This window comes from Ixodes scapularis, unplaced genomic scaffold (genome assembly GCF_016920785.2).
Source record: "Ixodes scapularis isolate PalLabHiFi unplaced genomic scaffold, ASM1692078v2 PGA_scaffold0__279_contigs__length_252992795, whole genome shotgun sequence".
Taxonomy (NCBI): domain Eukaryota; kingdom Metazoa; phylum Arthropoda; class Arachnida; order Ixodida; family Ixodidae; genus Ixodes; species Ixodes scapularis.
Genome location: NW_024609835.1, coordinates 228125141 through 228151041, shown reverse-complemented (window position 1 = coordinate 228151041; position 25901 = coordinate 228125141). Strand labels below are relative to the sequence as shown.

The window sequence follows — 25901 nt, the reverse complement described above, 5'->3', positions numbered from 1 at the left end:
CACTTGTGCTTTCTTGCCTTTGAGACATGCTCAGATAGTTATATGGTTTGAAGCTGAACTGGGGGGGGGGGGGGGGGGGTGCGGGGGCTTCATTGTTTACTTTTAGAATGTAACACGCATCTCCAATGTTTAACTTCAACGAGCTTTCCGCAGCGTCCATCTGCATCACACTAGGCAAGCCTTTGTGCATCTCTTGGCATGCAGGATACAACACTGCTTTATTTCAGTTGTAGGCTACTGCATTACCGTAAAATACCAGGCAAGCGCACACTCATAATTTAGAGATAATCGCGAAAAAATAGGGAATGGGCGCTTGCCTGGTCATCAAATTTACATATAAATGTACTGTGCTTATTTTCTCAGATCTTAGAAATTTGGATATTGGCACTTCATGTGGAATGGGCGGATGCATGGTATTCTACGGTAGCTAAGAGTTGTACTTGGAGTGTCGTTCGGTACAAGGAAAATAGTTTTTCTTCATATGTTCACAAATCTAGCGTGCGAAGGCAAAGAGACTCAGCGCTTCGGCATGCCAAGGAAGCTTTGATTATGCCGCAAGACCGTCAAAACGTGCTTTTTCGAGTTGCGCTTTTTTCTTGCGGCACTGCACTTCCGTAAAAGCTTACACATGTTCTCATTAGCAAGTATCCGGCTTACACAGGATTTTAAAAAAAACGTTTTTGACGAATGACGACGAACAAGTAGAAAACGTGTCTTCAGCACGCTGCGGCCAGCCTCCGCAACGCTCCAAAAACACGATTTTTCGACGTGCAACATTGCCGTCTGGTGGCCGCACTCACGGAGCGGGGATGCGCGATTGAACAATTGTCATGGAGATAAGTGAGTTTATGTGCAAGAAAAGTTATTGTCTATGCCAGTTTGTTTTGAGGTGGGCCAATAATCTCCACTAGATTGCTGGATGGCGCATGGAGCGAACAGGTATAAAGCCACCGAAAGTAAGCAGGTTGTCACGGAAGCGAGCGCTTGACAGGCTTTCCCACTCTTACGAGCGGTGGTCGAAACAGTGTCCAAGGCGCTTGATTTGTTTTTGTTATAACAATAGAGCCTGCTTGTCGCGCAATAACAGTTCATGCAGGCCCGAGATGTCTTCTTGGAAGCCATTTCATGTCTGAGAATTTTGAAATTCTAGTTGATTAAGTGTACACTCCTCAAGTTCAAGTGCCTCATTCTCAAGATTAATTCCTTAAAGGGATTATTAAAACCCACGTAAAAATGCAAGAAAGCATGAACCAAAACATTAACTAAATCCATTATAAAACCCAGCAAACACTCGACTTCTGGGACAAGCATCGAACTTCCGATGGCTTCACTCGTGCCCGACTCCGAGCTAGGCTAAGCGCCTTCCAGGCCCCTATATTAGAGGTCAGTGAGGTAGGCCTACCGCGCGAACGACGGTCGTGCGTGCATGATGTCGGTGGTACCACGGGATGGCACCACTGACGTCATAAGATGCTAGAGAGCCTCAAGTAAGAGTGCATGCAACTTAAACCATGGTGTGTCTTTGCAATTTAATGGCAGCGTTAAAGATGGTGGATTATACCGTTTTCGGCGTGTAAAAAATGCTTAAACTATTGGAACAGAAATGGTGTCTATAGAAAAGTGTTTTTTTATTCTTCGCGTAAATTCTTCAAGCATCTGTTTTTAACCGGATTTACGTTGAAAAACTGCCCGTATACCCGTAGCCAACAGCAAAACTTTGCAATTTAATGGCACCCATGAACACATGCCTTGATCTAGCAGTTGAACAAACTTTTACTTGAGGCTCTTAATTAGATGCTGGCTGGAAGCAGATGACGACATGCCACCTGCTTCGGCCGCTATGATTCATTAAATACTTTCAGCAGCTATGATGCATTACCGTTCAATAATAAATAAGACTGAGGTACACAAACCACTTCCGTCCCACGGTGAGGTTCCATAGACGAAAACAAATTTTTTCTTTCACGAAATTGAGGAACCCCAAGTTACTCGCTTATATTTGCCTACGTAAAAGCGACTAATAAAAAACATGCTCAAACAAAAAGTGGCCACTTTCCGAGAAGAGTGTCCAACCCTTAGTTTCCCTTTTGTAGTAGCTTCTCCTTGGCTGGAACAATTATTGATGCCTTGCGTGGGAGGAAGAGCGGTGTCAATCGTTGTTTCGGTGGCACCGATTACTTGAGGAACACTCGTATGAATCTTCCTCCCATTATTTTCATTTTAGGGAAAAAGGCTTGTTGTGACGTGTGGTTTATTCGCTATGTTTAAATAGTTTCGTTGCTTTGCAGTTGTCGAAGATGGGACTGATTTAGTTATTGCATCAAGCTTTAAAGGCAATGAGGTCATTGCCAAAGTTCTGTGTTTTTGCTTTCTATTCCCTTTTCCAACAGCAATCTTTTTGCTGTGAATAATTGTGTATCATAATTGCAGTTATAATAGTTTTTATGACACTGTGAAGAACTGCGGGAATTTCTATAGTACTTTCATCGCTTTTTACAATGTGATAAACCGGAATCTCCTGCTCCAAAAGCTCTAATGTGGGGGAAACGCTACCACAGCCGTGATGAAGCGCTCACGCATCTTTTTGCTGCAGATTATACTTCTGAGCATCGCCAGCAATGACGGGGCCCATATGCTGGACGAACCACAGGACGCCACGAAAAAATGATTGTGCTCGAGCCAACCACGGGAAAACAGTGGTTTCTGGGACCCATCTTGGTGGATTTCAAGTTGGGAGTATTAGGAGCCTGCCAGCACTGGTCTTCAGCTACGATGCCTCTACAGAAGCCGCTATCCCACGCCAGTCATTCGAGGCACGCTACCACAGCCATGAAGGAACGCTCGGACATCTTTTTGCTGCAGGTTCGTTATTTGAATACTGCAACTTGCCGTCGTTCAAGCAACTATTGTCTGCTAGTGGTATCCTGCCCCGGTGCTTGGTTGTGCTGTTTTCGTTGCGTGTGGTCTTGGTTTTGGGACGTCATGTCCTTAAGTTTGCAGTGTGAAATAAATTAAATGAAATATGTGCTACAAAAGCCATGTTTTGGCTGCTGAAGCTGCTACAAGCAGTTCTTTTTTAAGCTTCACCACTGATGATTACATTTTGTCTGTTAATGCATGGAAAAATTAGCCACTTGTGCTTTCTTGCCTTTGAAACATGCTCAGATAATTATATGGTTTGAAGTTGAACGGGGGGGGGGGGGGGGGAGGGGGGGGGCTTCATTGTTGACTTTTAGAATGTAACACGCATCTCCAATGTTCAACTCAAAGAGCTTCCCGCAGCGTCCATCTGCATCACACTGGGCAAGCCTTTGTGCATATTTTGGCATGCAGGATACAACACCACTTTATTTCAATTGTAGGCTACTGTATTACCGTAAAATACCAGGCAAGCGCCCACTCAAAATTTAGAGGTAATCGCGATAAAATGGGGAATGGGCGCTTGCCTGGTCATCAACTTTACGTATAAATGTACTGTGCATATTTTCTCAGATCTTAGAAATTCGGATATCGGTGCTTAATGTGGAATGGGCGGATGCATGGTATTCTACGGTCGCTAAGAGTTGTACTTGGAGTGTCGTTCGGTACAAGGAAAATAGTTTTTTTTCATATGTTCACAAATCTGGTTCCCTCCATTTTCAATTATATATAAGTGGCACAGATAAGAAAGATTGTAAATAATTTGATTCCCAAAAAAACAGAAAAAAAGACAAGTGACACATTATTTCTAAGCTCACAGTTCACCATTAGCATCTCTGGTTTATTTCTATGGTACATACTACACAACACGGAATAACCCTGTGCCACCTACCTTATCTGAATGCTGAGGGTGCTTGCTTTTGTTTATTGGTTGAAGAGGATCAAGATCTTTTTTTAACAAAGGGATGGACCGGATGAGGAAGGAGTTGGGGTTGTCACGAGCCAAAATTTCACCAGCTTCCACATATCCTTGCGATTCTATCCTGATAGCGTGCAGTTATCTGATCTTATTGAACTCGGTCATGCAACCGCATCTGGTAACTGTACTGCCGAATGTTCACACGACACCGAGGGCTGTCTTTGATATAGGGCTTTGCTTGACCTGCATAGGCTATGCAAAAGTGGATCACATATTGTTCCTACCATACAATGCACCTGGAGGTGTCTCCTCTTCCAACGTTTTTTTTTTGCTCCTCTTCTCTGTTCAATACACAAACTGATATCCATGGTGGGTAAGTGGTGCCATATGATTTAAGTTATCTTCTATGTTTTGTTTTATCTGTAATTCCTGGTAGCAACCTCCACTGAGAGATCCTTTTGTTTGCCGAGTCACTTCTATCCGTACCTGTTTTTTATGTTTCCTTTGTGGCTTATCAACAAGCCAGTCTACAATTTTAGTCGCCATGCATTTTTATCCTAATTATATTGACGAGCAGGATCACTTGTGGCTCTGTTTTGGTTGGATTACCATAAAAATCCACGCTATGTGTCATGGGAGTTACTTCAGCTCAAGTTCAAGTTCATTACCTTAAGGGCATTCTCGTGGAATGCATTGGGGGGGGGGACAATAATTTGTTGTTGCGATGACAGCATTCTAAATAGATTAAGCATTAATTTCACGTACACATAAACAATTGTTTATGTGTATGTGTAAAACAAAACAACAGCTGTAGGTATTATTTTAGCATTCAAATGGTTCTAGATTTTTCAGGAATGGAATAAATGAAATCTAAGGATGTCACCGAAGCCCATTACATGTTACTATAAAGCCGCCGAATTTGTTTATCACAAAATGCATTAGTTTCGCACAAAAAATTCTAATTAGTTGCGGGACACTCGGGTCCACCTACCCAACGAGCCAGGCCTTGGTGACGACATCTGCTTTGTCCCTTTAGTGGCTCTAGTCAGTCCCAAGCTGCGGGGCGGTGCCACTCCTACATCTCTTGTATGCACTTTCAGGCATGGATCAGAAGGCGCCCAGGCGTCCCTCGCCTCAACTAAGCTCCTTTGTCCCACTTTTCCCTCCCAAGTTTTGGGAAGTTGGAATATCTGGCACAGCTTGCTCCTTCGAATTCAACGTCACTTATTAAGGGAGACGGAAGAAGAAGAAAGAGGTACATAGCCTGAGTAACGGACAGGCGTGGCGTGGCGAACGCGGGTAGGGAACAACGAAAGAGAGATTGTTTAACGTCTCAATCAGAGTCACGTGGTTTATCGACGAGCTGCCGTCGACACAGTAGGTGTTGTGTCAAGGTATCCTAGTCCCCAGATAAAAATGATGAACATTAAAAAAAATAATTTTGTGATTATTGGAGTTTTAAATATTCTGAAATGTTTTGTGTAGGTCCAATAGGTGTTGTCATGCAACAAATACTCTAACTTGCCTAATTTCTGTGTCCATGCCCCTTTCAAGTAGTTTCATTTGGGGTTTACAGCTTTCTTAAATCACACTGGCACCTGCAGTGCACTTACGTGTAACTCATGGTTTGCAGATATTGGGAGGTTTAGTTTGTCATCGCATTCTATTCAAAACCTAACCACATCCCGCTTTTTTTTTTTTTTTTTTTTTTTTTTCCAGGTTTTTTAGTTGTTCATATGGACTTGATTGCTCTGGTAGTTATGATGATTGCCTTCCACATGAAGGCTGGACGTGACCCACCAATTAATTCTCAAGAATAAAGGTATGCACGTGTTTTATTCCCTGCTGCATCTTGTGTGCACTTCCTCGGAATTTCTAACACGGTTTTCAAGCACCTGTTTATCTCTGGGAGGTGCACTTTCTTAAATCACACTGGCACCTGCAGTGCACTTACGTGGAGCTCATAGCTTGCAGATATCGGGAGGTTTAGTTTGTCATCACATTCTGTTCAGAGCCTAACCACATTTCACTTTTTTTTTCCAGGTTCTGTAGTTGTTCATATAGACTTGATTGCTCTGGAAGTTATGAAGATTGCCTTCCACATGAAAGCTGGACATGACCCATGAATTAATTTTCAAGAATGAAGGTATGCACGTGTTTTACTTCCTACTGCATCTTGTGTGCACTTCCTCAAAATTTCTTACTAACATGGTTTTCAAGCACCTGTTTATCTCTGGGACGTGCACTTGGCAGTGACATCTGAAATTAACTTGCGACAGCAGGCTTGAAGAAACTCTGTGAATGCGGCAACTTTATCTTCGAAGGCATTTTTCAAACGTCCCTTGCTAAAATGGTTTCGTAGCATAAGTCACAAGTTGGTTTCTCTGTCTAACGTCTGCCAGAATTAAACTGAAATTCCTGCACTGCACATATGAGCAGCGCTTAAAGTCTGGGTCGTCTCAGGGGGTCCCCCACTGATTTTAACGGATGGTCTGGGACCCTCCTCCGCGGCTCCAGCATTAGTGAAATCAAAATCATATCTTGCAATAAAATAGCTTGTTTTCAGGAATGTGGCATTTGGGGATTAGCATTTTGAAGGTTGCAGGTACGGTGGGGACAGAGTCAGCAGTCGGTCTTATTTTATGTGCATCTAATACATTTCGTCAGAACCCCCCCTCCCGCCCTCCTCCCTTCTTTTAGGGACCCCCCTCAACCTAAGGGAGACTTCAAGCTCTGCTTATGTGTAACTCATAGTTTGCAGAAAATGGGAGGTTCGTTCTGTCATCACATTCTGTTCAGAACCTAATCACATAGCACATTTTTTTGTTTTGTTTTCCAGGTTCTGTAGTTCTCCCTATGAACTTCGGAATACTTTCTTGGCCACCCCGAAAGCGTGCAGTTGATAACTGCCACCCGGCCAAATCACGCTTTGTTTCCCTCACCACTTGTTGGGCGGTGAGCGGCATTGCGTCGAATACAGCTAGACATTCTTGATTGCCATCCTTGTCTTTCGCCGCTAGTGGCAGCCCTAATAACGCATCCGCAACTTGCATGTCGTGGCCGCTCCGGAACTTGTGCTTGTACTGATATGCAGAAAGTATTACAGCCCATCTTTATATTCTAGTGTCTGCTAGTGTTGGAAATGGTTTCGCCTGTTTTAGAATACCCAACAGTCGCTAATGATCAGTACAGACGATGCTGCGTCCATACAAATACCGATGAAACCGTTTGAGGCCGAAAATAATAGCAAGCGCTTCCCCTGAGGCGCTTGCTATTATTATCAAGCGCTCAGAGGAAGCGCATTATTAGCGCTTCCTCTGAGCGCTTGCTCTGAAGGAGACTTCAAGCTCTACTTATGTGTAACTCATAGTTTGCAGCAAATGGGAGGTTCGTTCTGTCATCACATTCTGTTCAGAACCTAATCACATAGCACATTTTTTTGTTTTGTTTTCCAGGTTCTGTAGTTCTCCCTATGAACTTTATTGTTCAGGATGTTAGAGATTGCTTTCCATGTGAAAGCTGGAAAGCAAGCCCACTAATTATATTAAGATAGAGGTATGAACATGTTTTACTTTTTACTGCATCTTATGTGCACTTGCTTGAAATTTGTTACTAACACGGTGTTTAATTATCTCTGGAAGGCACAGTTGGCAGTAACTTCTGAAATTAACTCGTGACAACAAACTTGAAGTAACTTATTGGATGCGGAAATTCTGTCTTCGAAGAAATTTTTCTAACCTCCCTTGTTGAAATGGTTTCGGATCATAAGTTACAAGTTGGTTTCACTGTAGTGCTCGCCAGAGTTAAGATGAGGCTCCTGCAATGCGCTTACATGTAACTCGTAGTTTGCTGAAATTGGGAGGTTTATTGTGTAATCGCAATCTGTTCATAACCTAACACATTCCACATTTTTTGTTTTTGTTTTCCAGGTTCTGTAGTTCTCTATGTGGACTTGATTGCTCTGGAAGTTAGATTGCCTTCCAAATGAAAGCTGGACGTGGCCCACTAATTATTTTTCAAGAATAAAGGTATGAACATGTTTCACTTCATACTGCATCTTACGTGCACTTGCTTGAAATTTCTTACTAACACGTAGTCTTGTGCGAATAGATGATTTTGAGTTTGAAGCAAATAGAGGTATTGGCCGTATTTTTTCGATTTGAATATTGAATAGTTTTTCCATGCTTTTTACTATCACTGCATAATCCTTAGACGAAAACCCAGCTAAACTTGTGAACGTTGTTCCACTTGTTTGTTTATAAGCTAAGTTTGATCTATCTATATTTATGAACTGTGACTTCAGAAGTTCTGATGTCTTGGAATGGCAAGTAAACAATGGATTTGACATAAAATGAATCCTATAGAGATGCCCAATTGAGTGAATTTACAAATCTTGCTCTAAAAAATAATCTTTCGTTAATTTGAGTTAAAAAATGAAAGCCGTTTACAACTCCCTGTAATGCCGGATAAGAGCGCAGCTCTTGAGGAGGAGGAGGGAAGGGTACTGAGGGATAGGTGACCCCCTGAGGTTGCGCGACCTCGTGGGGGCAGGTCACGGGACTTCAGGGGGGTGACCCTGGTGAGGGTAACTCTCATAACCCTCATGACCCTTGTGAGGGTGATCCTCGTGAGAGTAGCCCTCGTGACCGTCGTGAGGGTATTCCTTTCGAGGGTAACTAATTCTCGCAACCCTTGTGAGGGTAACGCTTGTGACCCTCGTGAGGATAACCCTCGTGACCCTAACCCTCGTAACCCTCACGAGGGTAACCTTCGTGACGTCATTATGGGAAACTTCCCATAATGCGAAACGCGATTACGGCGACGCCGCTCAAGCCGGAAACGGGCGCCTAAGAGCTGTGCTCTAAAAGAATGAATCGCGCATGAGGAACGCAGGTTGTAAGGGCATCTCTGCCTAACATAGTATACTCTTGCATAACAGTCAGTTTAATTTTGAAACTTTTACTACAAAGTAGATGTGCACATTCACAAAGTTTCCATTTATTTTTAAATACAGCCGGCTTACGTGCACCACCCCGCGTTCAATGTATGCTTTTCTTTAAAGCACGCAATTGCGATATTTCTACTTTCCCAAGTGTTTATCGTGGTTGGTTATCCTGATCAGTGCGGTTCTTACCGAGCACCGTTGCACTGCGGAGAAGCAACACCCGCGGAGCTCGCTTCCGCAGGTATTGCTTCTCCGCAGTGCAACGGTGCTCGGTAAGAAGCGCACTCAACGAGACTAGCCCGTCGCAACCAACAATTCGAAAAACACTAACAGCACAGTTCTTCTGTGCTGTTAGCAGCACAGTGTATTATTTGAAACTACAGTTCGAAATTCCGAATATTCGCACAACCCCACTAACACGGTGTTTAATTATGTCTGGAAACACAGCTGGCACTAACTTCTGAAATTAACTCGTGACAACAAACTTGAAGTAACTTATTGGATGCGGAAATTCTGTATTAAGGAATTTTTCTAACTTTCCTTGTTAAAATGGTTGCATATCACAAGTCACAAGTTGGTTTCACTGTTTACTGCCCGCCAGAGTTCAGCTGAGGCTCCTTCAATGCCCTTACATGTAACTCATAGTTTGCGGAAATTGGGAGGTTTATTCTGTCATCACATTCTGTTTATAACCTAACCACATTCCACATTTTTTTGTTTTATTTTCCAGGTTCTGTAATTCTTCCTATGGACTTGATTGCTCAGAAAATTAGAGACAGCCTTTCACAGGAAAGCTGGACATGGCCCACTAATTATTTCTTAAGAATAAAGGTATGAACATGTTTTACTTAATAGTGTATCTTGTCTGCACTTCCTCAAAATTTCTAACACAGTGTTTAAGCAGCTGTTAATCTATGGGATGCGCAGCTGGCATTGACTCCTGAAAGAACTTGGACCTGCAGCCTTGTCACATTCCCTGGGCATTAGATATTTAAATTGAATTGTTCCCGCGTCAAAAATTGGTTTACGTGTTGTCTGTAACTTGCAGCGGCAGAAAGCTGTAACTCTCAATCACTGAGCTGCACATCATGAGTGACGACGGGAATCGTTCCGACATTGAAAATTAGCTGGCGTGTTGTCCGCACATTGCAGCAATGGCCAGAGCCTGTTAAAATGTTAGCTGCAGTGATTTAACAAAACCGATATCTCAGTGAACAATAAATAAGCAGTAAAATGCTATATTTATTGTTCACTTAGACATCCATTTTGTTAAGTCACTGCAGCTAGCAGTTCAACAGGCTGTGGCCGACGCTGCAAGGTGTGGACAACATACCTGCTAATTTTGTATGCAGGAACGATTCCTGTTTTCGCACATCACGTACAGCTCGGTGATTGAGAAATACGGTTTTTTGCCGCTGCAAGTTATGGACAACACGCCAGCTAATTCTCGATGCCGGAACGATTTCAGTCGTTGCACATCACGTGCAGCTCAGTCATTAACTGTTACGGCTTTTTGCCGTCGCAAGTTACAGGCAACACGCCAGCTAATTTTCGATGCCGGAACAATTTACGTGTCTGTGGATCACGTACATGAGAGTTACGGTTTTCTGCCATGCTTCTACGGGTCAAGTTACGGGCAAAAACCGTAGGGCCTCATTACTGTCATGCACGTAATACCTAGTTAATGCTGTGACCGTTATGCAAGACAACGGAAATTGTACCGGCATCAAAAATTAACTGGCAATTTCCGTAATTTGACGGGATTTTTGTTTACAGTGTAGGTACTTCCGAGTACCAGGCCACGTTCGAAAAAAACTCAAGGCGCAATTTCTCCATGTTTTATTTTTATGCGGTAGCTCCCGCCACCTGCCGGTCGAAGCAAATAAATAGCCTTTTAAGAAACTTTTTCGCTAGTTTTTTCTTTATTAAGAAAAATAAAAACATTATATTATCACAGTGTTTCGTTTTATGCATGAAAATATATATATGTACTTTAAAAAGAAATAATAAACATCTTGATGCATCTATTGTGTCGCCAAACACAGCATAAGTTTGTAGCGTTTATTTCTGATCTGGTACCGCTCTTCATAGATTCGTTGTTTTGTTCTCCGTGTTTTGCGACGCACGTTTCCCGCGCTTTAGTTATCACCTGATTTTTACTGTTCGTCTTCTCTGCCGTTTGTCCAACCGACCCTCCGACTCGCCCAGCGACTGACTGCCGGACTGTCTCACAACTGATTTGCGGACGGATTGGCGAAGATAATAGCCCATTCACACGACTGACCGAATCGCGATTTTCGTCCGCGGACCGTGTACCACGTGACCGGCACGTCACCGATTCCTGCGATCCGCGCCACCTCCGCGGAGGCAAGGACTGATAAAGTCGAGCGCCTTTTCCTTTCGCGGACTTTTGACGAAGGATCTCGAATGCTTTGGCTTGAAAAACGTAGTTGGTTTGGCAACAGTGAAACTTTTCTGGTTTGCGCGGAAAAGATGGCTGGCGAACCGTAGTCCGTTTTTGCTGTCCCTGGCCCTTCGAACGGCTCAAAATTAAGCAATGAAGCAAGCATGTTTTTCATTTCGCTTGTGGAGCATTTCCCAGCACTTTGGGACATGACGATGAGCGAGTACTCTAAAAACGCTTTGAAAGGCGCCTTGTGGTGACAAATCGCCGCCGAGATGGAGAACCGCTACCCTAAATGCAGTCCGTACGTTCCCGGCACGTATTATGACTATAATGTACTCCATTTCTTATTCCATCCGAGCATGCAGAAAACGTTTGGGCCGTATTCACGCCATCCAGTACACATATTTCTTTAAACTGTTCGCCGCGTTTCCCATTACAGTGCGCTACCTCGGTGGCTCCGAGGCGAGAGCGTCGGCCTACGGATCCCCATGTGGCGGGTTCGAATCCCGGCCGAAGTGCCCGCCATCTGACGGAGACTTATTGCGGAGAAGACGCCGTGTAACCGAGCTTTCGATTGCACGTCAAAAGATCCCCAGGTGGTCTAAATTAATCCCCAGTCCTCCGCTGGGGCGTGCCAGATGTCCGTCGTTGGTTTGGCACGTAAAACTCCCAAATTTGACTTTGACTTTCTCCCATCACTGTGCCTGCAGTGTTGCGGGTCGCCCGTAGGGAGACGCGATCTCTTGCTTCGAGATGGCTCGGTTGCTTAAAATATGGGCTCCCCAGAGAAATCTCTGCTAGACTGCGAACAGAAAGCTATTCTTGCCAAGCCGACCGATGAAATCTTATTGCGGAGGTGGCGCAGTGCGACGCGTTTGTTGTATCCAGATTTGAAGTTTTTTTTTTCTGTTTTTTTTTTACGGTGGCGGATTGCTACTGCTGCATACATTGGTGTTCAATGGTATTGAACCCTGCAAACCTTGTTTACCTGAAAGTGCAGGAAAACAAATTACTTACAGAGTGATTGTGCCCTGCATTACCCGCAGCCCTTGAAGAGTAAAATATGTTTTGTGTTACAGATACGCTGAAGACATTCTTCAATAACAAAAGGAGGACCTACCGTGCAGAGAAAAAAAAACTGGAGTCATCGAAAAGCGGCCAAGCTTCCTGTGATTCATACAAGGGCAAATGGAAGTTGTTCCATTGTCTGAACTTTCTAGATGCTGCCAAGCCGACAGGGACAAGGATCTTCAGCGAGGCTTTTGAGGTGGCAGAGCCAGAGGCGGTAAATTTTGTAGCTGCCTTATATATGGCATTCCAGAAGTCATTGCGATACACTGCTATCAGTTGTGTAGATTCTTGTTTTGAGCGACTATACCCTTTTGCAGGTTAAGAAAAGCTGAACAAGCTCCTCCCACTCTTTTCACTTTAGCAAGAGAAAGCTGGAGAGGGGGCAAGAAGCGACTCACCTTCTGTCTCGTGTTCACTCGCTGAAGTGGAAAGAGGAGCATGATCTCTTCCTGTTTTTTTTTTAATTGGCACAATGGACTTGTTACGGTTACGCCACCGCAGTGACAACTGAAACATCAACGCAAGACGTGCAGCATCAATCTAAGTAATTTTTCGCGTGCAAGTTTTGACAGCGGGAAGTTGGACTGCGCCACGCGGTGTCCTCTGTCTCCACTGTAAATGAGAAATTCAGTCACTGCAGTACAAATGCCAGCTTTATATCATTTTCTCTATGTTTACAAGCGTTTATGAATTTTTTAGCCACTCTGTGCACACACCCTGTGCACACATAAGCACTTTACATACTGTCATTGTGAATTACACTGGCACATGTTTATTCATGAAACGAGTACATAAAGCTAGGGATGCAAGCAGGAACACCGAATACTTTGCTCAAGTATATTGGGGACATGGAGTGCATTTCAACTGTCATGAGGTACCGTACCCTCATATGAAGACAATATAAAACACCTGCTTTAGCATAAAAAATACAGTCAGTTCTTGAACATCTTGTAAATTAAATAATTTTAATATTACTGGAGTTTGTTTCCTTCTCTGCAGGACAGGGCAGGTCAACCTTCTTGAAGCCCACGAAGGCTGGCATAACTCGCTCTGTGCATAGATATAATTAATTTGCATGCAACTTTTAATTACAGCAAAACGCTGAGCAAAGCGCGGACCAGGATGCCGACCCGGACGCCAGCATCGAGTATGCGCCAGAGCCGTCCCCTGCCGCTGTGAGTACGGCCAGCAGTAGTAGCGTGTCAAGGAAAGCTCGAAGCTCGCAGCCCTCAGCTAACGATTGGGCTGCGAGAACAGCTGTCCTTGAAAAAATAGCAGATGCTGTTCAACAGCCTTCCGACGCAGATAACGCCTCTGCACATTTTGCGAAGGCTGCTGCAGCACTCATGCGACCAATGAACCCATTAAAGTTGGTTCGCTGCCAGGCTGAAATACTCAGTGTAATAGAAAGACATCTGACCAAATAAAAGTTGAAGTTAACTGTTTACTTGCTTCTTTTTGTCTGCACTCCTTTCTTCGGTCTGCGTGTGCAGTGTTTGTCTAACTCAACATTGGCGGACTCTCGCTGCCATGACACAGCACCCCTTGCCTAGAAAAAACTACACATATCCTCTCTCACTGCAGCGCCAAATGTGCTAGCACGTCCACGCGATGCTGGGAAGCTGAAAAACGTTGGGCGACCTCGGCGTTCCTTCTCTGCATCTGCCCTTGATGCTTGTTGGGGTAGCACGTCGTTGCTGAGAAAGTTGTGCAGGACGCATGCAACATTGACGATGGCAGTGGCCCTTCCGGGAGTGGCATTTATCACTGTCAGCAAACACCTGAAAGGGTTGGCCAGGATTCCGAGTGTGTTTTCTACAACACGTCTAGCTCTAGACAACCTGGAAAGGAACAGGCAAGTATCGATTGAGTCATCAAGACTAAGAAGCAGATCAGTTGGCAGCCGAATTTTCTATTCTAGCTGAAACCAAGAGACTGCCAGCGACGAAAATGTAAAATTATGACTTAAGAACGCCACTTTTCGGACGTTGCCGGCACGTAGCAGCAACTATTTTGTCGAAACCTCTCCTCCCTATAATTAATAACAGGGTAAAAACCCACAAGATGTTCTGTCTCCAGCATGCACTCGTTGCCTTCCCCCAGGTTTGGGCTGTGTGTGCGACGAAGTATATTATCAAAGGCACACAGCTCGTGCTCGAGGCACAGCATCTGCCGAGTTCAGAGCCTGTCACAGGCTATGGACATTCATGGGAAATGCCATTTTGGCTACAATAAATTGTCGTGCCAGTCGGCAATCAGTCGAGTTGTTGGATTTGGAGGACGGTGGCCTGAGAGGTAAGTCAGTACAGATAGATGATCGTAATATATTGTCCCAATACCTTCCAGCTCGGCTTACCAGACACAAATCAGGCAAGTGATGACAAGCAGTTCACAGACGAGTGGTTCTTGTTCTGTAAAACCTGCAGGGGGTTTCTTGAAGTTGAATGCAAGCCGAGCAATCTTGATTTCCAGTCCTTATGATGCTGCCAGGGCTCTTTTTCTTGGAAGCTGTTTGCAACAGACTAGCCGGTACTGTTGCAAACATCTCTTGGTATTCCTGATCTGTAGCAGAAACACTGCAATCCCATTCTCAAAATTGTGCGCCGTATCCAGGAAGAGACGGGTAGACTGGCCGGTTAGAATCTTTCATTTATAAAAAAACACATGAAGTGTTTGTATGCACAAAGTGTCTGTTATACAGCTTTGATTGAGTAAATAACTTTTAACTTGGATTCATATATTCACCTCTATCTGACATACCACCAAAACTTACCTGTAATTGAATATCCGCTGTTCTTCCGTGAGGTCAGTGCCACCAAACGGTTTCATGAAATTTTTTCCAATAGGAAATGCATCATCGCCCACAAAAACGGGGGGCAGAAACTTGTCTGGTGAGCTCGCTACCTTCACCAGCTCTGGCAGATGGATTTTCTTGCTTGCCAGAGCTCGTTGTAACGGTGTTGTCTGCCAGATGCCGGCGTCTCCTTGTGATCCCGGGGCACCGACGTCGGTGTAGATGAACTTGCAGTTTGCATCTATCACAGTGAAGAGTACGATACTGTGGGTCTTTTTATAATTAAAGTAGACAGATCCAGAGTTTGGTGGCTTCCATATGCAGACGTGCTTGCCGTCGAGTGCGCCGGCAGAGTTTGGAAATTGCTATTTCTGAGCGAAACCACTGATCACATCCAGCCACCCCTCTTCGGTCTTTGGAGTTCTTATGAAGTCCTCCTTCAGCTCTTCGTAGAGTGCTGTGCAGGTTTCATGGATGAGGTCATTGACACTTGAGTGTTCGAGCCTGTATTGACGGCTCAATGAAGGATGACTCTCTCCTGTCAAATGCACGAAGAAAAATCAAGTTGCAATTCTTCGGCTTATCTCAAAATGGTATGATCCAGAAAGTTCTCCAGATGCATCAGGCAGAACCGAGGAAGTGCAGTATATTAGATACAAATAATTGGATTACCGAAGAAAAGAAAAAAGAAATGAGGGTGACAACAAGCCGATCCTGGTTAAAAGTGGTGGATTTAACTGAAATTGGTTTTCTAAAGCATGACACAAACACAGAAGTCTCAAACACGGCTGATATTTTATTGGACAAAAAGGAGGAGCACACAACACGGGACTTACAGGGATACAGGACGAGGCACTTTCCACAACCTATCATTCCCCAAAAGAAATTCGTCCCCAGACCTTACAACTTGTTGCACATAACCACCCAAGGACAAAAAACATGTCTTCAAGATAGTGGAAATCGTCCTGTATTAAAAAAAGAAAAAAAAAAGGGAAAGCCGTTTACAAATCCCTGTAACGCCGAATTGGAGCGCAGCTCTTGAGGAGGAGGAGTGAAGGGTACTGAGGGGAGGGTAGACCCCTCCTCCTCCCCTCATTCTTTAATATGCTCCGGGGGGGGGTCACGTGACCTCGGGGGGAGGGGGTCACGTGACTTCGGGGAGGGGGGTCACGTGACCTCGGGGAGGCGTGACCTGGGGGACACGTGACCTTGGGTGTCACATGGGGGTCACCTCAAGGTCACGTGACCCCCAAGGTGACCCCCACGTGACCTCAGGGGTCACGTGACCTCGGGGGTCAGTGACCTCAGAGGGGTCACGTGACCTCAGAGGGGTCACTTGGGGGTCACCTTGGGGTCACGTGACCTTGAGATGACCTTGGGAGGGTTCATGTGACCTTTGGGGTCACGTGACCTCGGTGGTCACGTGACCTTGGGGAGGAGACCACGTGACCTCGGGGGTCACGTGACCTTCAAAGGGTCACGTGGGGTCATCTTGGGGTCACGTGACCTTGAGATGACCTTGGGAGGGGTCACGTGACCTTCAGGGGGTCACGTGGGGTCACGTGACCTTGAACTGACCTTGGGAGGGGTCACGTGACCTTGGGGGTCACGTGACCTTGGGATGACCTTGGTTACGCCGACGCCGACGCCGACGCCAACGCCGACGCCAACGCCGACGCCGACGGCGACGCCGCTCAAGCCGGGAACGGGCCCCTAAGAGCTGCGCTCTAAAACATGCCGGTCCCAACACCCAAGGTACCTTTCGCTATTTGGATTATGTACCAAGAAATGCAACTGGAAATGTATTGGAAACCTGAAACCCAGATAGGAGCCTATAAGATATCTTGTTCCATAAGCCAGATAGCGAAAAGTTCTACTGGGTTCTGGGGCAGGGATATTGCAGAATATTTGATGATCATGTTGATGTACCAATATATATATATACCGTATATATTTAAATTTAATTCTTATTAAGTACCAATTTGGGCCCTCTTTTTTGCCAGGTGCATAGGCAAATGTACCGTGCTGCACACTCGGCCACCGCTAGCTCGAACACATCCCGAGCTCCTGACAACATTCGACGAACACTGCCCCGTCCAGCTATCTGCACAGCTAGCTCTTACATTCTTCCAGGCGAGAGGTCCGGGGTGGCTTAGGCGGGAACCCGCCGACAAGAGAGACAAACATGTGAGGGTGATAACAGATCCGAGGTCGTAGCCTCCAGAAATTTATTACGCGCTGTACAACAAAGGAAGGCTGGAGTGAAGTTACTTACCCGTCGCAAGAAAACGAAGAGTGACTTGTAGCCGTGCCTCTGGTGGAATTGCTCGCCGCATCACAGTGTCCTGCTGCGCTATTCTGGGTCCCACGCGAGACAGCAGCTGCAGTAATTGCTCGCGGCTGATGCGCAGCAGCCTGCGGTACTCCTCGGGATCGCTGTGGAGGAGCTCCTCGTAAAGTTGGTTTTGCTTACCGCGTTCCTTTCGGCACATCCAGTCTTTCATCCAAAGCAATCTCTTTGACGCACACGACTCATCTTCATCGCAAGATAACGCTGCGGCCATCGCGGCCAAACGACGCTTTCGATCCACCTCCATCTTGACGATTACTCTGGACAACAGTGCTCTGTTGGCGTTTCGTGGGCCTGGCAGGCCTGTGGGGTCGAGAGTTCTCCTAGTTGTCGTCTGCTCGTCTCATCCGCCGTGTGGATGCTCTCGGGAGCTGAGGGTCCGCGGATTTGTCGTCACGTGACCAATCCGTCCGCGGATCAGTCCGTCGTGTGAATCGACCATAGGGTACGCAATGTCGACTGTGACGCGACGCCGACAACGAAGAGAGCGCGTGTTCGCCCAGTACGGTGTTGTGGTGATGGGCCGGCAGCGTGTGTTCCGTGACCGCTTGAACCCTTTGGAGGAGTTCGACGGTCGCGCGGGCATTATGTTTGTCGCCGACACACTGCGCCCGGACTTCGAGCGGCCGACGCGTCGCAGCCGCGCCCTCTCTGCAGAGCAGCAGGTCATTGTCGCCCTACAGTTCTACGCCACGGGGAACTTCCTCATTGTCGTGCCGGGCTATGGCCGGCGGTCAGACTGCACGGCCCACCAGCGACGGCAAGCAAGCAACTGAGCCAAGTGAACGTACAGACATTCGAGAGCCGGGAACCAAAAAGCATGTTTATCTCATGAGGCCATGGCTTTTTACAGAAGACGCGGGCACAATGTTCGCAACCCAATTACCGAAAGTGTCCGAACTTGACACTAGCGCCGCCCACAACACTCATAACCGCAGAGGACTACATCCGTGTGCACGTCTCCACTGCTTCGCGGACTGTGAGGCGGGTAACTCTGGCCTTGGCACGTCGTGCCCCAGACTTCTTAGGGTAAGTGGTCTGGAGAATCTCTGGCGCATCCCGATACTAGGCGCATGTGCAGGCCAGTTTTCTGAGAAAAAAGCCTGGGCCTAGATAGTTCGATGAGCAATCACCGTTATTTCAAAAATCTTTTGTATAGAAATTTCGGTGCGTGAATTGTGTTCGCTGAAACACCTGAATTCGTTGAAGGTGGTCTTCTCAGCACCCCTATTTTGCAATCTATATACGGCGCATCACCTGCGCAACGACCCTTTCATTTTTGTTTCCTAAGCTGTAGGCTAGCTGGCCTGAATACCTGCCAGCGCATCGATCCCCACGTATACTGGTACCTCCCTAAAGGAACATTAAAAGTGTTGCTTCAGCACTCGATATTTCTTCTTTGGTTATGAGCGTGACACGCAGACCAGTGAACTGGGCAGTAAAATTACACGAACCAACTGGAGTGTACAAAATGACTTCCTTAGTACCTATTTTTGGTGCAGGTGCAAATTCAACTAAACTACAAATAAAGTAGGAGTGCAGATATTTACAAACAGCCTGGTTTCTGCACTCCCAACTATGCACTTGGTGCTACTGAGCTAGTCTTGCGGCTACTGAGTACGGTCATTGTGCAGACGAGGCTTTTATTGCTCACTATTGATGACGATGAAGGATAGCTGTGTTATTTTTAAGCACGTGATCATAACAAAAAAAACCATCACTGTTAATGTTATAGTGCTATAGACTGACTCAAATTCATCTACAATGCAGGTGGCCAGGTGAAACAGAAGGTCATGCCTTACAACAGGCATTTATTGAGATTGGTGGGTTTCCTTCGGTCGTGGGTGCTGTTGTTTTTCACTCTGATGTGCGCGGCTGAGAGCCATCACCGGGCTACAGATGTTTTCGCCATGACGTGGCCCCGCGTGCCACGAGGTATACCGTCGACGGCTGGAGAAAAGGCACGAGCGAAAAAGTACGAAAAGAGGTAGAAGAAAAGCGATCCGAGGAGCTGGCGGACTGTTGAGTTCGTCCCGGTTCGACTAGGCCGAGAACTCAAGAATGCGCTGGCCTGGCCACCGCTCCCGCTGGGTGCGTCCTGGCTCCACAAGTCCGGGAACTCAGAGACTCGTCAGCCTGCCCTCCGCCTTTGCTGGGCTCGTCCGGACTTCTGAAGACCCGGAACCCTACACTTCGCCCGCTCAGCCATCTCCACCTTCGCAACAACAGAAGACTCCAAGACCCAACGTATGACGAACATTTTTCCAATGGCTTTAAGAACTGTGGAAGCCGCGTGTGTAACATCTACTGATATCGCTGTTCTAGATAGTTTTGTAGAACCTTTGCTAATACCATTGCTGTAAATAGTTTTCTTTGTATCTTCTTTGTTTAAAGGGCAACTCCGGCCAAAACTCAAAATGAATTAAATTACTGGTATAGCTTTAGTGACACAAAATACGACCCCAGCCAAAATTTCACGTCCGTGGGACGCCGCATTCTCAACTAATGCCGATAATAAAAACGCGACCCGCCGCGAGCCGCTGCTCCTTAGCGGGCGGCCAGCGGGTTGCCGATCGCTAAAGCATAATTGGGCCGTGATGTCAACGTCGTCCTCTTTTTTTCCTCCGTTCCGGACGGGCGCACGGCGCAGCCGTCGCGCGCGCTTCTTTGTGCCGCTATTACCGCTACTTCGGCTTGTAATTGCGTGTTTAGCCGTTGCTTTTACCTGTAGCCCGTGTAGCTTCGGTATAGCTTTTTGTTTATTTGCTTGTGAGGACTCCTAGACCCGTTTTAGCGAGCAACTCGGTGCGCACAAGACTGCGCAGCTGTTCCTCGAAAGATGCTGAGTACAACTTAAAGCGCTGTGGGCTGCTCAAACAAGCCGCTGCGCAACCCGGAGGTGCTTTTTCACAAGTTTCCAACGGATCGGAAATTGGAGAAGGTGTGGGTGAACGCTGTTCGACGAGTGGACTTTGGAAAGCCTTGGACGTCGACCCCCAGATCGAAGCTCTGCTCCGATCATATTTCGCCGGAGAGTTACGAACGAAACCTACAGGTGTTGGAGGAAGCCCGATTTGCTCGCTCCGCGTAAGCAAACCCTTTTCCTGCTTTCCCTGTCATTCCTGCGTTCTTTCACATTTGCAATTTTATATTAAAACGTCCCCCTGGCCGAGAATGCGGCACCGCACCAACCTGTGACCCACAAACAACGGCCACCGGCTACATGGTCCCGATCACCACCCTCGCAGCCATCAGGACCCTGCGATCAAATGAATCCTTCGAATCAAAAAACCTCAACCATTGAGATGGCCACTCAGATTCCACCCCCCAAGAGAGTGCGTACGGAAGAAATATCCAATGCAGATGAGGACAAATTATCCGTTAACAACATGGACGACGAAGACGACTCCACCGTTCATCAAAGTGTCGTATCATAAGAACAGGCCATCTGGAATTCCGGTCATCTTCAAACCGACATCACCTGAATCGTCATTTTGGAAGGTGAACCCAAATTCAATTGCAAAAGACATCGTTGCGGTAACACAAGAAAAGGTATTGTCACACAAGATCAACAAGGATGGAAGCCTCCCTGTGAACGTGGCATCACTTGGATCCGCAAACAAACTACTGACGCTGCAATCCCTAGGAAACATCAAGGTCTTTGCAACCGTGCCACAGACATACTCAAGAAATTTAGGAAAAATTAAGAATGTGCCTCTTGAGTATACCGACATTGCACTCCTCGAGTACTTTCTTGACGCCGGGGTAACGTCCGTGCAACGACAAGTTGCATACCTTCGGAAGGAGGATGGGACTGTCGAACCACGACCCTCTGGAAGCGTTATCCTTGTGTTTCGTCCGGACAGCCCGATGCCCCAGCGCGTGTTCCTTGGCTTCACTAGTCACCCCGTCGAAGAGTACTTTGGACCACCGGTTCAGTGCTTCAAATGCCAAAGATACGGCCATGTTGCCAAATATTGCCGAGGCCCACAACGTTGCAAAATCTGCGCTGGACCGCATCACTACAAGAACTGCACTTCTAAACAAGAACCAAAGTGTGCCAATTGCGACGGCAAGCACTCAGCATCCTTCTCCGGCTGCCCACGGAAGCATGCAGCAACCGCAGCAGCTCGCACAAGCATAATGAACGGCCGAGCTCTTAGGCGCCGTGCGCCTTCACCTAACCCTGAGGTCGTCCGACTCCCGACGTTGTCTCCGACTCAACAAGAAAAACCAGAGAAACCTACATACGCCAGTGCAGTAAATCGTCGTCCCAAAGCACGTGTGGCACATATGACTACAGAGACACGTAGCAACAGTGTCGCACAACAAAAGAAGAATGCCGCCGAGACATCGACTATGGATGCGCCACGTGCAACACCGAACGTTCGATCCTCAGCAACCATCGTCCATTGGCTTCTTCGGAATCTGTGCCTACGCCACGATTTACGTCCCGTCAGCAAGGTGACGTAAGTCAAGTATTGCTACCAATGTTCTTCGCAGCACTAAAGGCCATTCTGAAAACATCACCGGACGCTAACAATCTGCCAGAAGTAAGGGCGTTTCTCGCAATGGAACACCTGCTAAAGGCTTCAAATGATTCTTAAAACAATTGAAAATAACATCGGGTGCAATTGAAGATAATTATAAAAAGGCCACTATTTTCCAATGGAAGGCAAAAGGATTAAGGTCCCGATTGTCCGATTTTAGACAGCTGGCTTTCAAGTACAAGTACCCTATTATTGTTATTTGTGAGTCCAGGTTGCCTTGCAACATGCGTTTATCAGGATACGAAAAGTTTGACTCCTTACGTACTAATGGGGAAAGTCGTGTGACTCTCTTCATTCGCAGAGAACTTACGTACGTGGCACATATTATTCCATCCCACCCGGACAATGAGTATGTTTGTGCTACAATTTCTGATGAAAAATGTACGTGCTCATTCACCATTATAGGAGCATATATACCTCCAAAGTCCAAGTTCGACAGAGCACGCTTAGAGAACATTCTGAACACAGTCCCATCGCCACATATAATTACAGGCGATTTTAACGCACACCACTATATATGGGGCAGCCATCGCACAAATCCTCGGGGTAGGTGCCTTGCTGACATAGCACATACACATCATTTATCCCTATTAAATGATGGAAGTCCCACATACCTCCGGGGTGCAGAGAGTAGCAGTTGCCTGGATTTGACATTTCTCTCATTTGCTCTGGCGTCTCAAGCTATTTGGTTCACAGATATTGAAACTCGGGGCAGTGACCATATACCCCCATACACAATTATACAAGGATTCATCACAGGCAAAAAGAGTCATGTTGCCAAACGAGTTGATTGGTGGGAGTTTGAGCAGTCAATGAGAGGTAAATGCAATACGCTGACTGACCTTTCTGAGTTCGAAAAAGCTGTCGTTGATTCTGCAAACTCATCAACCCATAGCCATAGCCTTCCACTTAAGCGAACAACTATTGACGCAGAGTACGAACGTCTTCAGGCCATCCGGCGACAGGCGGAGAGGCGTGCTCGACGAACTAAAGAAAAAGACGATATTCGCGCGGCAAGAAATCTGCAGAAAAAAATAAGCCGCCATTTTGACAAGCTCGGTCAACGTAAATACAGGGGATTTTGTGAAAATATTGATCCCCGCAAGCCACTCTCCGCGATTTGGAAAATAGCTCGAGGCCTTAAGTCTCCTCCTCAACAATATCACCCATTCCGAGCACTTGCGTTGTCGGCGGCATGTTCACAAAAGGATCTTGCAAACGAGTTTTGTGCATCTCTCACGTCGAGTGTTTCCATGCCGAAAAGTCATCCTGTCCCTACCGCTGCAGCACCATCAGCTGTTGATGGCTGCATGGACGATGTCTTCACTCGTGGCGAACTAGATGCCGCTCTTGTATTTGTAAAACCAAACTCATGTCCCGGTCCAGATGGGATAAAATATGCTTTCTTAACACATATGGGGACTGATGCTCGCAATTGGCTGCTGGAATATTTTAACAAATTATGGACAAATGGAGAAGTACCTAACACATGGAAACGGGCAAGAATTGTTCCATTACTGGAGCCTGGCAAGTCGCCCTTACTTCTATCATCATACCGTCCTGTTGCTCTGGCGAGTTGTGTTGGCAAGTTGATGGAGAAAATGATTAATCGTCGTTTAGAATGGTATCTGGAAAAACGAAGAGCTTATCCAAAAAATATGCATGGTTTTCGTCGAGGAATAAGCTCCGTGGATCCTGTCCTTGATCTCGTCACCTACGTCGAAGAGGAAAGATCTCAAGGGAGGATCACAAAAGCGGCATTTCTCGACATCAAAGGAGCGTTTGACCGTGTCACTCATAATGCCATCTTTCAAGCGCTACAGGAGGTTGGCATCGGAGGCCGTCTCTACAAGTGGATCGAAAGTTATCTCTCAGATCGCACCATTTATATGACCACGCAAGATGGAGACACGTCAAACCATTTCATCTCTCGGGGTGTACCCCAGGGAGGCGTGTTAAGTCCAACCCTATTTAATATCACGCTTATCAGGCTTGTGCAGTCGTTGCCACCAAATATAAATGTATCCTTATACGCAGACGATATCTGTATATGGGCTTCCGGCTCCACTCGCGTACAAGCTAAAGCCAGAGTACAATTAGCTTTAAAGAAAGTTCACAGATACCTTTGCGTCCGTGGCCTTGAAATCTCTGCTGCCAAATCTGCTGCCATTGCATTCACTCGAAGGAACATGGACTGTTATCCACTTCGCATTTTTAAGCACACAATTTCATACGTCAAAAGTCACATATTTCTTGGCGTATATATTGATAAAGGACTAACTTGGACCCCGCATATTAATTACCTAAAACGGAAGCTGGTGAGTTTCATTGACCTCTCCCGCTTCATTAGTGGCACTACGTGGGGAGCGTCAGTGCGGGCGTTGCTACGTCTCTATCAGGCTTTATTTACTGGTTTGCTTAGGTACAATCTTCCAGTTATCAACGGCATGTGCCGTACAAACTTAGGCACACTTCGAAGCCTTCAGGCACGCGCTCTTCGAGCCTGCCTTGGGCTTCCAGCATGTACGTCAACAATTGGAACTATAGCAGAAGCACGCGTCATTCCTATAAGCATCCTGCTCATGCAGGAAACTCTAAGGCTTCATTTAAGACACTTAACTCAGCATGAAGATGACTCTCTCGCCACCATAGAATCTGCACGTCCAAACTCGAGCTACTCCAAGGCGCTTTCCCAGGTACGGCGATACTTGCCGGGAGATCTTACACAAGCCACAGTTAGCACGACGCCTCCGTGGAGATTTCCGGAACCAGATGTCAAACTTGATATTCCTGGTATCAAGCAAAAATCAAATATGCCAATGGTCGTGATTGTACAGGTTACTATGTCCCATATTTACGGTAACCATCTCTCGAGAACACATGTCTACACCGACGGCTCATGTACCTCTGATAGTTCTACTTGCTGTGTGGTCATTCCCAGTCACTGTAGAACCGTGCGATTCAAGCTAAGCCACGTAACTTCATCTACGATGTCAGAGCTAGTGGCAATTCAACAAGCACTTCAAATCATCTTGACACAATTGTCCCACTCGTGGACAATATTTTCTGACTCCAAGCCGGCCCTCCAAGCAATATCAGCATTTTTGCGACGCGGTCAAAATGACCAAGTGGTTTTCGAAATAATGACCCTTCTTATGCAGTGTTTGGATCTAGGACACACTGTCCAGTTTCAATGGATACCAGGTCATTGTCGTTTACCTGGAAACGAGGCTGCAGAAGCAGGTGCGAAGTCAGCCCATTCTCTAGATGCAACTATTACGATTCCGTATTGTCGGAATGACATTAAATGCCTTATCAAGCGTCACGCCGCCAGCGCAAGGAGAAATCTATGGCACGATGTCTCTTACCACTATGCTCCCCTCTACGCGTTGGACCCAAACCTTACCTTTCAACTTCCACGTGATCTTCCCCGGAGGACAGAGGCAGTCATACATCGCCTCCGGCTCGGTGTCGCTTATGCACAGTCCTTCCTTCACCGCACCGGGCAAGCCAGAACATCGGACTGTCCAACGTGTGAATGTGATGAAACCATTGCTCACCTATTGTGCGACTGCAAAATCTACGACGCGGAAAGAGAACACCTCAAGAATACGTTGGTGCAACTAGACAGCCGACCGTTTTCTGTCATGAAAGTGCTCGGAACCTGGGACAGCCCTCAGAATGCAGCGAGGGCCACAAAAGCTTTTCTGCGTTTCCTAAAGGAAACGCGGCTGAGCTTCTGCCTCTAAAGGACACACGTACTTTATTTGTAATGTGATCTATAGTTTGTGCTCTCGTGTCACTATTCCTTTTTTTTTTACTTGTTTATTGTTCTATGTCCTCCTATCCCTTCCTTCCTCTTTTAACTCCCCACTACCCCCTCCCTAAAACAGAGTAGCCAACCAGGACTCCAACCTAGGTTAACCTCTCTGTTCTTCTTTTTCCG

At 46.4% G+C, this 25901-nt stretch overlaps 1 protein-coding gene and 1 pseudogene across 1 annotated transcript; one reads left to right on the top strand and one right to left on the bottom strand.

Moving 5' to 3' along the window:
- Positions 1-10801: 10801 nt before the first annotated feature.
- On the top strand, positions 10802-13688 carry LOC115318851 (annotated as a pseudogene).
- A 1732-nt stretch (positions 13689-15420) lies between these two features.
- On the bottom strand, positions 15421-17559 carry LOC121047583. Its single transcript, XM_040502925.1, has 2 exons — positions 17331-17559; positions 15421-15593 (listed from the first exon to the last, which is right to left on the bottom strand). Exons 1-2 carry the CDS (start codon positions 17557-17559, stop codon positions 15421-15423), a joined length of 402 nt encoding a protein of 133 aa, XP_040358859.1.
- Between the last annotated feature and the right edge of the window lie 8342 nt (positions 17560-25901).